General features: G+C 56.3%; 4 protein-coding genes across 4 annotated transcripts; 3 read left to right on the forward strand and 1 right to left on the reverse strand.

Annotated features, from left to right (window-relative positions):
* Nucleotides 1-1368: 1368 nt before the first annotated feature.
* Nucleotides 1369-1980, reverse strand: RPS28 (ribosomal protein S28). Its single transcript, XM_053999591.1, has 3 exons — nucleotides 1814-1980; nucleotides 1696-1743; nucleotides 1369-1620 (listed from the first exon to the last, which is right to left on the reverse strand). The coding sequence occupies exons 1-3, from the start codon at nucleotides 1850-1852 to the stop codon at nucleotides 1498-1500; spliced, it is 210 nt and encodes a 69-aa protein (XP_053855566.1). The 5' UTR covers nucleotides 1853-1980; the 3' UTR covers nucleotides 1369-1497.
* Nucleotides 1951-3507, forward strand: NDUFA7 (NADH:ubiquinone oxidoreductase subunit A7). The gene is made up of 4 exons (XM_053999590.1): nucleotides 1951-2034; nucleotides 2159-2208; nucleotides 2302-2451; nucleotides 3265-3507. Exons 1-4 carry the CDS (start codon nucleotides 1984-1986, stop codon nucleotides 3359-3361), a joined length of 348 nt encoding a protein of 115 aa, XP_053855565.1. The 5' UTR covers nucleotides 1951-1983; the 3' UTR covers nucleotides 3362-3507.
* Nucleotides 3508-3729: 222 nt separating this feature from the next.
* Nucleotides 3730-8098, forward strand: CD320 (CD320 molecule). The gene is made up of 5 exons (XM_053999589.1): nucleotides 3730-4249; nucleotides 4433-4642; nucleotides 5518-5589; nucleotides 5941-6089; nucleotides 6418-8098. The coding sequence occupies exons 1-4, from the start codon at nucleotides 3958-3960 to the stop codon at nucleotides 6084-6086; spliced, it is 720 nt and encodes a 239-aa protein (XP_053855564.1). The 5' UTR covers nucleotides 3730-3957; the 3' UTR covers nucleotides 6087-6089; nucleotides 6418-8098.
* Nucleotides 8099-9896: 1798 nt separating this feature from the next.
* LOC128819451 (potassium voltage-gated channel subfamily V member 2-like) lies at nucleotides 9897-12773 on the forward strand. The gene is made up of 2 exons (XM_053999609.1): nucleotides 9897-11147; nucleotides 12507-12773. The coding sequence occupies exons 1-2, from the start codon at nucleotides 9897-9899 to the stop codon at nucleotides 12771-12773; spliced, it is 1518 nt and encodes a 505-aa protein (XP_053855584.1).
* Nucleotides 12774-13703: the final 930 nt, after the last annotated feature.

Genomic DNA, 13703 nt, shown 5'->3' on the forward strand with positions numbered 1-13703 from the left:
TGGCTACATCCCTCAGTGTGGTTTTCTTCCTGCTGAAGTGTCCCCAGGCAGCTGCAGCAGTATCTTTGCCTATTTCTTTCTGCAGCCCTGCACCACCCCTGGTTCTCTGTGGTGCTGATATTACCAGACCAAGTGTGAGGATGAAAATTGCCTCCCTCCTCAGGTGGACAGGGACCAGGCTGATCCCACAGGGCTACTCCAGAAGCTCCCCAAGCCACTCCATCCAAGTCACCCAGCACTGAGGGCTGGCAGGGGCCAGAGCAAACACTCTTGGATCACTGATGAAGCTGTGGGGGAATGAACAGCAGCCACTGAACTGAACTCTGAGAGGACACAGCCTTGTGCTAATTCTCTGAAACTGAAACCCCCAAAGAATCACAAACTACATCAAGCAACAGCACAAACACAAAGGCTTTCTCCATGGCACAAACTCCTCACCTCATGTTGCCCATGAGCTGTCCATGAGCTGCTCAGGGCACAACTAAAACTGGCAAAAAGGACAAATCCCACAAACATTCTAACATCAGCCCTACAACAGTCCTCAGTGCCCACTCCAGTTCAACATAATGCACATCTGTCCCAGCAGTGCTCTGCTCAGCTTTAGGACACCCAAATCCTCAGTCACACCTGCCACTAAATTGCCTCAGTCAAGCTCAGGACACTGTAGACAAAAACCACTCCCATCAGAGACCATACAGGAGAGGCTGCAGATCTGACTGCCCAAACACACCACAAACCTGGACCACTCTATAAGCAGATAAAAAATGCCAATCCTCAAAAATCTGCCCTTGAACCAGCACAGTTTTAAGGCTCATTCTAAACTTTTCAGCCCCACTTTTGATATATGTAATATTCTAAAACAACACATCTTGCTAACTGATTTTGTGGTGGAAGGGAAAGCCAAAGAAAGTGAGATGGAGGAGTCAGCAGAAGTGACAAGCACTTGCTCTCTGTGGGTGACTGCCAGGAAGGACAGCAAGTAGGTGTATTTATGGCAGCATTCACTGAGCACTTTACAGACAACAGATAGAAGCAGCAGGCTGTTGCTTTGAAAGCTGGTACCAAGCTTGACTTTCAACTTGTGATTTAATTCCACTGAGGTCCACTAAATTTCCAGTGCCACTTCACCATCACATACAGAATATTGGAAGTTCAGGATTAAGGCTACTGTAATCAAAACAATTATTTTTGTTGTGACAGGTCAACAAAGATGCAATAACAGTGATATTACAATGAAGACACTATGTGTAACCCCAGTAACAAGCAGTGCATGTTGCTACTAAAGCCGAGGAAAGCGGCAGGTGCTCAGGTGTGAGACAAACCAGAGGTGTCGGGTGGCGCTCGATGAGTGAAACCTGGGCAAGGGGCTACTGAAAAAACCTTTTATTGCAGTGACCCGGCCGCCACGCTCCTCCCCACCGGCGCCCCACGGCCGAACGAGTTGCGCCAGGCTCCATGCCCCGATGGACGATCCGGCAGCAGGGGACCGGGTCCAGCTCAGCGAAGCCGCCGGGCCTCGCGCTCCGACTCCAGCAGGGTGAGAACGTCGCCCTCGCGCACCGGCCCCTTCACGTTGCGGATGATGGAGCGGCTCGTGTCGTCCATGAACTCCACACGCACCTGCGGGGCAGGCCCGCGTCAGCCTGGCCGGGGCCCGGCCTGAGGCACCGCGCCCGCCCGGCCCCGCCCGCTCACCTGAGTGCACTGCCCCTGAGAGCCGGTCCGGCCCAGCACCTTGGTGACCTGTGGGGACACAGCGGAGGGTCAGCGCGGTGTCGCGGCCCGGCGCAGCCCCCCCAGCCCCCGTACCCACCCTGGCCAGCTTGATGGGCTGCACGCGGCTCGTGTCCATGGCGGCTCCGGGCGCAGAAGGGGGCGGTGAAATCCCGCGTCGCTTTATATAGCTCCAAGTCTCGCGAGACCCAGCGCTCCGCGCGCGCGCTCCCGGCGCCTCCCGCGCCCCTGCCCTTCACCGCGGCCAAGATGGCGACGGCAACTCGTCTGATCCAGCGGCTCCGCAACTTCCTGGCGGGGGTAAGAACAACCCCGGGCTCGGGGCTCCTCTGCCCCGCGGGACGCTGCGCTGCGCCCCCGGCTCCGCGGAGCCTCCGGCGCAGGGCGGCAGCTCCGCCTGAGCTGGTCTGGCCTTGCCTTGCAGCGGGATCTCCAGGCGAAGCTGCAGCTGCGCTACGAGGAGATCGCTAAGAGGTGCCGGGGCCGGGCCGGGCCGGGCGACGGGCGGGGCGCTGAGCCGCCCCCACCCCGGCCCCGCCGCTGACGCTCAGGTCGTTCTCTGCCTAGGACCCAGCCGCCGCCGCGGCTCCCGGTGGGCCCCAGCCACAAGCTCGCCGATAACTATTACTGCAGCCGGGACGGGCGCCGGGAGTCGCTGCCGCCGGTGGTGGTGGTGGCGGCGCAGAGAACCCTGCCCGCGGGGGCACAGGCTGGCAGGTAGGTCTGACGCGAGCGGAGGTGGCCACTGCCGCCGTGGAGCGGGGTCAGCCTTGTTCCTCATTTGTACCGGGAGCAGGCCCAGGGGCAGTGGGAAGTTACCCAGATTGGCAGAAGAATGTGGAGCTGATGGTTTGGGTCTATATTTCCTTGCAAATAAGTGAGGCAGGAGGAAGTTCAGTCACGTTGCTTTGGCGATACCCCACCTGGAGTATCTGTGGCCACCTCTGGGGCCTCCAAGAAGGGACCTGTGGCAACGAGTCCAAAGGAAGCCACAGAGATTCTCCGAGGGCTGGAGCCCCTCTGCTCTGGAGCCAGGCTGGGAGAGCTGGGGGTGCTCTCCTGGAGAGGAGAAGGCTCCAGGGAGAGCTCAGAGCCCCTGGCAGGGCCTAAAGGGGCTCCAGGAGAGCTGGAGAGGGACTGGGGACAAGGCCTGGAGGGACAGGAGCCAGGGAATGGCTCCCACTGCCAGAGGGCAGGGCTGGATGGGATATTGGGCAGGAATTGTTCCCTGGGAGGGTGGGCAGGCCCTGGCCCAGGGTGCCCAGAGCAGCTGTGGCTGCCCCTGGATCCCTGGAGGTGTTCAAGGCTGGACGGAGCTTGGAGCGACTTGCAGTGGTGGAAGATGTCCCTGCCCATGGCAGGGGCTAGAACGAGGTGGGCGTTAAAGTCCCACCCAAGCCAAATCATTCTGGGACTCTGATTAACAAACTCCTCCAGCACTACTTTGCAGCTTGGACTTCTGTTGAAATTCAAGTGTGATTTCCAGAGTGCTGCTAAAGCCTTTTCTCTCTCTTCCTTTCCCTACCCCAGTTCAGGTGCTGCAGTGACAACAACAGGCAAGAAACCAGTGACACCAGGACCACCACCTAGGAAGTGGGAAATTTCCAGGGATGAGCCCTACTTGTGAGCAGGGAGCAAGCTGAGGCTGTATGATGGGCACAGGTGGTTCCAGAGCAGCTCTGATAGGGAGGCTGTGCTGGATGTGGCTCCAAGCTGCTGGAGGGAGCTCGTGTCTGATTAATAAATGTATATAAAGCTGTGATTTCTACCCCCCATTTTGTGTATTTTATTTGATTTATTCAAGTTATTGCTGTTTAATACCGATGTATTTGGTTGGTTGGAATAGTGACACAGGACAGGGACGTTTGTAAGCTGTAGTCAGTCAATGAAGAACAGAGCTGAGTAAAGCACAGCCTCGCTCACAGGGCTCCCCCCGGGCCCAAGTTCTGCGAGAAAACTTCAGCAGCCTGGAGCAGTCGCTCCCCACCGCCAGTGCCGCCGTCCTGCCCGCTCCGGCAGAGCGCCATGCAGCCCTCCGCGGGGACAGCAGGTCACTGCCGACCGCGGTGCTGAGGGAGTTCCAGGGAACTGCGGGAGGGCCCGGTTGTTGCCAGGTGGGAAGGGGCTCGGCCGGCGCTGGCAGCTCCGCGTGCGGGCTGCAAGGCGGGCCGGCACCGGCACAGCCGCAGCGCCGATCCCGCCGCCTCGGCAGCGCCGCTCGGCATGAGCGGCCCCTCCCCACCACGTGACCCGGCCCCGCCCCGAAGGGCACGGGAGGTGGGCGGGGCTTCCTCAAGGGCGCGCGCCCGCGCCCCGCCCCCGCGAGCACCCCATTGGTGGAAGTCGGGGTGGAGCGCACGCGCTTTTCCTGAACGCTCTGCGTTTGTAGCGGCGCGGCGACCCCAGCGAGTCCCTCCGGTGCGGGCCCGCGGCATGGCCGGGCCGCGACTGCTGCCGCCAGGGCTCCCGGTGCTGCTGCTGCTGCCGCTGGCGCTGCCGCTCCCTGCAGGCGACGGTGAGCTGGAGGAGCGGCCGGGCGGGCGGGCGGTGCCCATTGGTTCTCCGCGCACGCCCTTCGCTCTCATTGGTTGGAGCCCTCGCGCGCCCCGCGGGGCGCGGGGTCCCCTCGCCGCGGGGCGCGGGGGGGGTTCTCCCCGCTGGGCCCCCCCGCCTCCCCTCACGCTCCCGTTCCCCGCAGCCGCCCCGTCCCGCTGCCGCCCGGACCAGTTCCAGTGCGCGCCCGGCGCCCTCTGCTTCCCCCAGGACTGGCGCTGCGACGGCCACCCCGACTGTGAGGACGGCGAGGACGAGCGGGGCTGCGGGACCGCGACCGCGGCGGAGCCGAGTCCTGGCGGCCCCGCGGTGACCCCGCCGAGGAGCTCGGCGGTGCCGCCCGCCGGCAGCGCAGGTACGGGGCCCGGGGGTGCGGGCGGGGGCGGCAAGCCGGCCCGAAGCCTTTGTTCCCCGCAGTCTCTGGCCGGTCCGGGCAGCTGCGGTCACCGCGGGTCACTGTGAGTGGAGGAAGCGCTGTGGAGGGCCCACATCTTCACCTTCCTCTGGTGGGAACGACGATGACGCCCCTCAGGGCTCCCTCGGGAAGGGCCTTTGAAGTACATCCTTCCTTCTTCCAAAACATGCAATTCCCAGCAGCTGCTCCGAGAATCTCTCCAACGCCCGAGCTCCTCTGAACTCTGGGAAATGGGCAGGCTGAAGGGAAGAGGATGAGGAGGCAGTCTGGGTCATCAGGGCTGGCCAGGAGCTGCAGATGCAGTGTCTGGGCTTGTGTCTGGCTGTGTCTGCACCCCAGTACTGTTGGTACCAGAGCCCTGGAGCATCCTTTGTCAGACCCATTGGCTGTCTGGGGTGCTTGGGAAGGTGCTTCTGGCTTCCCTCACCCGGGAGTTTCCAACGGTGTGTAGAGGAGGGAGATTACTGCAGATGTGAGCGACTGGGTTTGGGTTTGATGCCTGCACCTTTTAATTGGCAGGCGAGGTGAAGAACTGCATTTTGGTTGTGCCTGTGGCTTCTCAGTGCCACGAGGACAGGCTGGGATGCTGCAGTTCCAGCTCCAGCTGGAACTTTCCCACCTTTCCCTGTTATGCATTTCCAGTAGAACTTTTTTCCTCCAGTAGCAGCAGATAAGGTTTTGCTTCAATTGAAAAAGGCCTTTTGGTGCTCTTGAGGTGAGCTGGGAACTCAGTCAGGTGTAGATTGAAGACTGCTTTGAGTGCTGACCATAAGGTGAGTTGGAAGCCTCATGGACTTGTTTCTCTTTTTTCACAGAGCCTTCAGCTATGCCTGAGGTCTCTGTGCCATCGAGGAGTCAAGGTCACACATGGATCTTGATTGTTGCAGGTATGTGAGACTCAAGAGTGCTGCACATGGTCTTGGACCTACCCACCTTGGGCTATAAATTGAGTATCCTGATGGGGTCAATTCCAGACCTCTATCAGGAGCTGCTTTTGCTGCACTGGGAGGACTAAGGGAGGCCTGACACCACAGCTTAATTATTGCTCTGCCTTGGATGTGTTGTGTCTTTGGAAAGGTCATTCCATGCAATCTGGCACTAGCTTACCTCCTCTCTGTCTGTCCCTTGCCCTCGAGGGACACTGCTCATCTCTGCTTCTTGGCTCATGGTGTTGAGCAGCAGTGCCCTGTCCCAAGACCACAGTGAGTGAATTTCTGCTTGTGCACTCTCCTCTCTAGGGCTCTTGATCATCCTGGTAGCGGCAAGTTCTGTTGCTGCGTGGGGTCTGTCCAGAACAAAACCCAGATCTGACACCTTCGGTCTTGAAAAAGCATCCAGGGAACAGCTGATGCCTGGCAAGTGCCAGACAGGCTCCTTGCCCTGAAGGGTAAGTGTTTTGCATCCCATGTGCTCCATGTGCATGAGGGAGAAATTTGTTCTTGCCTTGTGTTTCTGGCTTCTAGAGCTTTCCCCTTTGGGGGTGGGTTTTCCCAGCTTCCCTGATGCCTGCCAACCAGGTGCATGGGGTTTCAGTCTGCCTTGCAGCAGCAGAACTCTCCCCTTTCCTCCCCACTGCCAAGGACATGGAGCAGTCCTGCTGAGATCCTGATCTTCTGGTGTGGGACTTTTTCCTCCACTGTGCATAAATTGAAGTCAAACTAGGTTTCTTCCCAAAGGACTGTCAATAACCAGCTGTTTTTCTGGCTTTGTAACAGGGATCCCTATTCCAAGGTGATAAGGTGAGACTAGCCTGGTCTGTCTCCTGCTCACCACAGATCCTGACTGAATTGGACGTCAGCTCTCAAATCTGGGTTGTTACACTGGAATACCAAGAGGACACTCCCTTTGTAAATGGGTCTTAGATTGTAGGACTACCTTGGCTCCAGAAATAGCACAGGACCTTTCCTGGCACTATGACATCAGCCCTCCCAAAGGCGGTAGAAATGTCTTCATTGCTCTGCATGACAGTCATTACTGCTGATGCCCACCACTGTGGCCTTGGACTCGAAGATGTTTTTCTCCTTGAAATGCCAGGTGCTGTTCAAATGTCTCCTTCCACTTCCAGCCAAGAACCATTTTTCATCTGTCCCATTCTTCCCCCTGGATTTTGTCAGGGAGCAGGAGCTTTCTCACCTATTTCCTAAGGCACTCACTGGCTGCACAGGTCAGACAAATACTCCATGTTTGCACTACTGTTTGATGCTGCTCAGTCCCATGTGCAGGAGGCTTTTACTGACAGTGCCTCCATGGGGGTGACAGTTGCTCTGGCTTTGCTGTGCTGTCACCTGTGCCTGTGTGGGGCAAGGAGCTCCTCGGCCCTGGGCCAGCAGCTCCTTTCACACTCCCTTCCACAACATCTCCAGGCCTAGCAGACCTGCTCTGCCCACCCCAATGCTGAATGCTGCATGGGGCTCCTCCTAACACTCTTAATAGTGTCTTCCTTAAAACTGTTCTGACATGAGTGCTGTCCCTCGAGGGGCCAGTGCTATTCCGTGTTTTCATCAGTGTGTAGAGTGAGATCAGGTGGACCCTCAGCCAGTCTGAGGATGAGACCAAGCTGGGGAGTGCTTGAGTGCTGGAGAGGGGGATGTCATCCAGAAGGACCTTCAGGCCCACAGAAACCTCGTGGATTTTGATAATGCCCTGCACTTTTGTTAGGGCAAACCCTGGAGAAGAGATGGCTCCAGGGAGCCTTGTTGTGTCTTGTCCATGTCTGAAGGGGGATTGTAAGAAAGATGGAGAAGGGCTTTTCACCAAGGCCTGTAAGGACAACAGGTACAAAGTGACAGAGAGTGGGCTTAGGCAGGACACAAAGGAGGGTTTTATGGTGAGGCCCTGGCTCAGGTTGCCCAGAACAGCTGCGACTGCCTTATCCCTGGGACCAAGCTGGACAGGGCTCTGAGCATCTTGGTCTAGTGGAGGTGTCCCTGGAAATAAGCCATGTCTTTGGCCAGGGCTCCACGTGCCACACAGATAGTGTCTGACCCAAGGACTGAGTGCTGTGTGCCTCTCAGAACTGACCATGCAGGGGCAGATTAGTGCCCAGTGCCTCTGGTTCAGCGTTGGCCACGTGCACCTTGCACAAGTGATCACTAAGTGCACCAAGCTGCTGCCTTGGCTGCTGACCTCTGTGCCTTGAAGGTGGGAACTTGACTTGCCAAGCAGACACCAGTCATCAGCCTTGGAGTAGGAGTCTTCCGCTCCTGGATAGTGTGTGAGTGCTGCCATACCTCACAGGAGAAACTTCTATATGTGGTATGGAGTCCTGAGTTATTCCAGGGCTGCTATTTTTAGTACCAAGGAGTCATTTGCAAGGGCACACACAACCTTCTGTTTCCATAGGCACAGACAGAGATGGCTGTGGTGACTGACACAGGAGAATAAAGAATGTGAAATTAACAAGTTCTGGAGTTTTTATTTTTCCTGGATATGTGCATTTGCATGGATTCTGTATTTGGGAGGCCAGGGGCTGCATGACCTTTGGATTGTCACATCCTGGGAAGGAGGACTTGGGATGGGTGGGCTGGCATGAGGTGCTGCTGTGCCTGCCTGGGCCAGATGAGACTCCAGCACACACCAGCTGTAGCAGAGAAAATTAAGTACAGGAGCAAAGCAAACAGAGAGGGTGGGGACAGGAGGAACAGATGCCACCGTAGCACCTCTGGTGTTACTGCTGAACCGTGGACAAGTGGGAGCTCAGCCAAAAGCAAGGTGAAAAAAATGCCTGAACTTGTCCCTTCTTTGCCTGAGGAGAGCATGAAGTGGGGAGCACTGTGGGGCAGGAAGGGCTCCAGGAGTCCTGGCAGGACCGGGCTGAGCTGTGGTCAATTGAAGCGCTGGTGCTGGCAGGGCCGTGTGGCCGAGGTCAGCTGTCACCAGCTGGTCCCAGATCATACTCTGGGCTGCAGCTACCAAGCCGAGCCCGGCTGTTCTGTGGTACAAGGCAGAGTGCTTGCTCAGTGTGATGAGGAGTGAGGCCCTGGGGCAAACTCACAAGACATTGCAGGTTTTGCTTTCTGGTCTCTGAGCTGAGTGCTACAGAATTGAAAGAAACACATTTTATGGATCTTGTGCCAAAACTTGGGGCTGTGTTTCTGACAGCAATTTCCCTTCCTCTGTATGGTGCTGGAATTGTTTTTGTTGTTCTAATCCCCAGGCTCAGAGACTTCAATTGTAGTGGAGCCTGAGCTGCTTTTCAGGCCAGAAGCATCTTTGTGCTCCACGTCTCTGTATTTAATTAGACCAGTTCATGGAGATCAATGTGATGTTTTACATGTTGAAGTAGGATCGTGTTCCAGGATAAGACCTCAAAGATCAACCTGTTTAATTTTGGTTCCCCTTTTACTTGCAAATCCAAAGGATTATTTCCTCCTTTTCAGTTCCAATACTTCAGAGGAACTTTTACTGCCTACTTGCATTTCCAGTGTCCTGTTCACTGTTCCTGCCCCTGCCTAGGTGAGTCGGGCTGAAGGCTAATGTGATGGCACAGGGCAGGGGCATGGGGGCAGCCTGTCCCTCAGAGGATCTTCTCGGACACTGTGGAGGTGGAGGTGGTTCCTTCACCTCATCCCCTCTAAATCTGCACTGTGGAACTTGAGGGATGAGCTGAGAGGTCATGACCATCTCCCTTCCCTGGCTGTGACAGCTGACAGCCGGGGCAACTGCATTAGCCTTTAACAAAGGGGTGGTGCCAAGAGCAGCATCTGGTGTGGGGATACAAAGTCAGTACAAATCCTGCATGTCTGCACCTTCCTGTCCCATCAACAGAGGGTAAATTGAGGCAAGTTTGTGCTGTTTCCAAGTTTGCTGTCATGGATTTCCTTCCAGGAAACAGCATCCAGCAAATGCAAGCAGCTAATTAGAACAGAATAAGAGAAAAGAGAAGTGCAGAGCTAGAAATAGTTCCTTACATAAAGGACTAGTGCATCAATCTCATTAGTGTCTTAAGGAGCGGGCTCTTGGCTGCCTCCGACTGCTGCGATGCAAACCGCAATCTGATCAGCAATCGGCTTTGGGACCCCGGCAGGTGCCACGTGGCACCGGGACACAGCTGTGCCCTGTGGGCAGCACTCCACTGTCCCAAGCTTGCAGCACTCGTCCCAGTCAGCGTGTGGCCAGTAGGAGTGTTCCCATGAAGCCAGAGCTGCTGTCCTGCGGCCTGTAACGGAGTCACCGCTTCGGAAGGCTGGGCGCCATGAGGCAGCAGTGGACCAGGCGCGCGAGTCTCTCAGCCAGGCTGAAGATAGGGGATCACCGGGGCCACTGCCGGACCACGGAGGAAGAGGAATCCTACATCCCATTTGCACAGGACAGCCTGGTAAGGCAATGGAACTCCATGCAGAACGTGGCAGATGGTAACCAGGAGAAGAGCCAGACTCCCATCCAAAGGAACAAGTACCTTCTCAACATTAATGTGGGTGGCAAATTGTTCCAGATAGCTTATAAGGTACTGGCCCGGTATCCCATCACCCGGCTTGGGAAGCTGGCACTCTATACAGACCCCGTGAAGAAGCTGCAGCTCTGTGATGACTACTTGGTGCAGAAGAATGAGTACTTCTTTGATAGAGATCCTTCAATTTTCCACTACATCTTCCACTTCTACCGCAGTGGGGTCCTGTGGGTGATGGATGAGATGTGCCCCAGTAACTTCGTGGAGGAAATCGAGTACTGGGGAATCCATTTGAAATACTCCCAACGCTGCTGCCGGATCCTGTTAGAGGAAAAGCGAGATGAACTCAGTGAGTACCTGAAAATAGAGAAGGAGCTGGAGGCAGAACTGGAGCCCCTAGAGTCAGGGACGCAATTTGATGGCAAATTTCTGGGTCAGTTTCGGAAGATGGTCTGGAACCTCATTGAGAACCCGTACTCTTCTGTCCCAGCCAAGATCATTGCTGTTATGTCGAGCTTCTTTGTGCTTATCTCCATTGTGGGCATGACACTGAGCACAGTGGAGGAGATGAAAAACAAGACAGGGAAAATATGGATGGAGCAGATGGAGATGATCTGTGCCATCTTCTTCACCTCTGAATACCTCATGCGGCTCATATCCTCCTCCAGCTTCAAGAACTTTCTGCGGGCAGCATTTAATGCTATAGACCTGGTGGCCATCCTGCCCTTCTACATCCAGATCCTCTTTGAAAATCTGGACGATGGAGAAATGCAATACCATGAGGAGCTGCACAAGGTGGAGAATGTGAGCAAGCTGGGCAAAGTCCTCAAGCTCATCAAGCTCATGAGGATCTTCCGCATCCTCAAGCTGGCACGTCACTCCACTGGCCTCCGGGCCTTCAGCTTCACCATGCGCCAGTGCTACCAGCAGGTTTGCTGCCTCCTCCTCTTCATTGCCATGGGGGTCTTCACCTTCTCTGCTCTCATACACTCGGTGGAACATGATGTCCCTGGCACTGACTTCACCAGTATCCCCTGCGCGTGGTGGTGGGCAGCGGTAAGGTGTGAGCAGCTTTTTCCAGAGGGGATGGGGGAGGCTCTGTGGGTAGGGGCTACCCCAGTGCTCAGGGGATTCACCACTGCTGCTGGGCAGGAGGCAAAAAGGGCCCAGTCTTCCCATCAGCTCAGTAATGGTGGGAAACCAGAACCCTGCGTGCTCTGAAAAAAAGTCAGAGGTTTGGACTGAGCTCAGAGGCTCAAAAGCTGGTGCTGGAGTGGGATGGTGGGACAGAGGTTGTGGCTTGGGAACCTCCAGGCCTGAGTTGAACAAGGGGGATGTGACTCAGCTTTATCTGTCATGGGACCCAAGTGTTGAGTGGACGCAGCCTGTGGGTATGGGGACAGCCTAGGGCCTGGACAGCATTGCAGCTCTGCTGAGCTTGAGAAGCACAAGAGCTCATGGGTCTGAGATGGGGAACCCAGGGCTGCGTGTGGCACCCTTAGTCACACTGTGCCTCAGCCCATGTCGTGAGAGTGGACACAGACTAGGGTGTGCTGCCCGTTCACTGCCCTGCTTGTGCCAGGAGCTGGCAGCTCTGCAGAGCTGAGCCCTATAATAAACCTGGCATTACCTCTGAGATGGGGAGCAGCTAAAGCACTTGAGAGCCACAGGTTATGAGGGAATTTTGATTTACAGATTAAATGATCCCACAGATCACTTCTGCTATTATAATCCCCTTTGCCCACCAAAGCCTATCTGCTTCAGATTCATCCTTCCTCGAGGAAGGGCAAAATCACTCAGCAACATCACCAGGTTCAAGCATTTCAACATCCCAGGCTGAGCCTTTCCCTGGGAGCACAGCTCCCTGCCAAGCCCAAACCTCTCTGGCCTCAAATCTCACCATAGCCCTGCTCCCCATTTACTAAACATGGTTCATTCCCGGGCAATGACTCTGTTTCCCCCGGAGGGAGGCTCCAGGAAGCTTTGTTTGTCTGGGGCCAGGCAGCTCACAGCCAGGAAGCTCTGGAGCCACAGCTCTGAGGGGGAAGGAAGCTCCAGCAGACACTGGCTGCGGGGGAAGGCTCAGCTCAGAGGTTTCCAGCTGCCTTTGAAGAGACACACACAAAAGCAGTGAGGGAGCAGGGTCTGGCCTCTGATCTGTGCTTCTGGGGCTCAGCCAGCCCTTTCCTTTGTCTCTCCAGGCCTGCCAGGCACAGCCTGGACAGTGGTGCCCTGGCCATGCAGGTTCTGGAGAGGGGACAGCTCAGCTGGCTGCCATCAGGGTCAGGGTCTGGCACTGGTCGCAGGGGACAGGTGGCTCCACAGAGGGGTGGGAGGGAGTGAGTTCCAGCATCAGCCAGTGGGGTCTGCTGGGCTTGTTCCCGTGGGATTTTATCCTTTTCTGTCCCTGCACAGGTCAGCCTCTCCACTGTGGGCTATGGAGACACTGTGCCTGACACAATACTCGGCAGGATGGTGGCATTTGTCTGCATCTCCTTCGGCATCATCCTCAATGGAATGCCCATCTCCATCCTCTACAACAAATTTTCTGACTACTATGCCAAGCTGAAGGCCCATGAGATGAGCCAGTCACTTCAGCTTTCCAGGAGGATCCGCTTGAAGGAGCGAGTCCTGCGGAAGTTCTCAGAGTGCTGGAGAGCTGACCCCCACTATTACCACTGACCCCAGACATCCCCTGTCCTGGCCATCCTCCCAGTAAGTCTTGTCCCCCAGGGATGCTCTGAGCTATGGGTAGAATCACAACAGTGCTGGGGCTCTGCTGTTGCACAGGGGCTGCTCCCAGCTGGGACCTCCCTCACTGCTGCATGCCGGGCAATGCTGTCCCACAGAGCAGCCAGTCAGGGAGCTGTACGGCCAGGGCAGGATGTTTGTCTGACATGGGCTGAGGCAAGGGGCACCCTGAATCACAGGGAGTGAGGGATGGGACTGAACTGTCACCTGTGTGAGGCAGGTAGCCCAGTGTGACTCATGTGCAGGTGCTGCTCCGTTCCCCACTGAGTGGGACACACACAGGCTCCCCCTGCCCCCTTGACTCCCTCCCAGCCAAGCAGCCCAGGCCTAGTCTAGTGTGGGGATTTGGGTGAAGGCCCAGAGGAAAGGCTTACAGCCATGCATCCTTCCAGCCAAATCTGCTCTTCTTCCCACTGCCCTGCAGTTTGGGGCACAGTCCTCACTTGGGGTGCTGCTGTGATGGGACCCACCTGCACTATAGGCACTATAGAGCTTGTAGCCAGAACACCCCCAGGAACAGGATTTAATAAACCAGGCCCAAACCTCCATTGTCGTGGATTCTTGTCCAGGCACTGTGTGTGACTCAGTAAACTGCTCATCATTTGGGGGGAGGAGGGGACATCTCCCCAGGGCTCACAAGTCCATCAGTGTTCTCAGGGATGCAGATGAGCCTGTCCATGCATTAGTTTTGGAATGAGGTGTCTGGGTGCTTTGGAACTAGAGCTGGGATGTGCATATGATCAGGACACATCAGTTGGCTCTGCCCTGTATTCACATCATGGGAGGCAGTGGGAACATGTCTGGGGGGCACAGGGGAAGGATTTGCCCTCTGGTGTGGGACCATGTCCAGTGAAAGGGCCT

Source organism: Vidua macroura, chromosome 26 (assembly GCF_024509145.1).
Source record: "Vidua macroura isolate BioBank_ID:100142 chromosome 26, ASM2450914v1, whole genome shotgun sequence".
NCBI classification, from domain to species: domain Eukaryota; kingdom Metazoa; phylum Chordata; class Aves; order Passeriformes; family Viduidae; genus Vidua; species Vidua macroura.

Excerpts from the sequence above, each read along its gene's own strand:
- RPS28 (XM_053999591.1), bottom strand. The coding sequence starts at position 1,852 with ATGGACACGAGCCGCGTGCAGCCCATCAAGCTGGCCAGG. Across the intron at positions 1,744-1,813 it reads AGCCCATCAAGCTGGCCAGG|GTCACCAAGGTGCTGGGCCG; the intron begins GTGGGTACGGGG and ends GTGTCCCCACAG. Across the intron at positions 1,621-1,695 it reads CTCAGGGGCAGTGCACTCAG|GTGCGTGTGGAGTTCATGGA; the intron begins GTGAGCGGGCGG and ends CCTGCCCCGCAG.
- NDUFA7 (XM_053999590.1), top strand. The coding sequence starts at position 1,984 with ATGGCGACGGCAACTCGTCTGATCCAGCGGCTCCGCAACTTCCTGGCG. Across the intron at positions 2,209-2,301 it reads TACGAGGAGATCGCTAAGAG|GACCCAGCCGCCGCCGCGGC; the intron begins GTGCCGGGGCCG and ends TTCTCTGCCTAG. Across the intron at positions 2,452-3,264 it reads GCGGGGGCACAGGCTGGCAG|TTCAGGTGCTGCAGTGACAA; the intron begins GTAGGTCTGACG and ends TCCCTACCCCAG.
- CD320 (XM_053999589.1), top strand. The coding sequence starts at position 3,958 with ATGAGCGGCCCCTCCCCACCACGTGACCCGGCCCCGCCCCGAAGGGCA. Across the intron at positions 4,250-4,432 it reads GCCGCTCCCTGCAGGCGACG|CCGCCCCGTCCCGCTGCCGC; the intron begins GTGAGCTGGAGG and ends CGTTCCCCGCAG. Across the intron at positions 4,643-5,517 it reads GCCGCCCGCCGGCAGCGCAG|AGCCTTCAGCTATGCCTGAG; the intron begins GTACGGGGCCCG and ends CTTTTTTCACAG.
- LOC128819451 (XM_053999609.1), top strand. The coding sequence starts at position 9,897 with ATGAGGCAGCAGTGGACCAGGCGCGCGAGTCTCTCAGCCAGGCTGAAG. Across the intron at positions 11,148-12,506 it reads GCGCGTGGTGGTGGGCAGCG|GTCAGCCTCTCCACTGTGGG; the intron begins GTAAGGTGTGAG and ends GTCCCTGCACAG.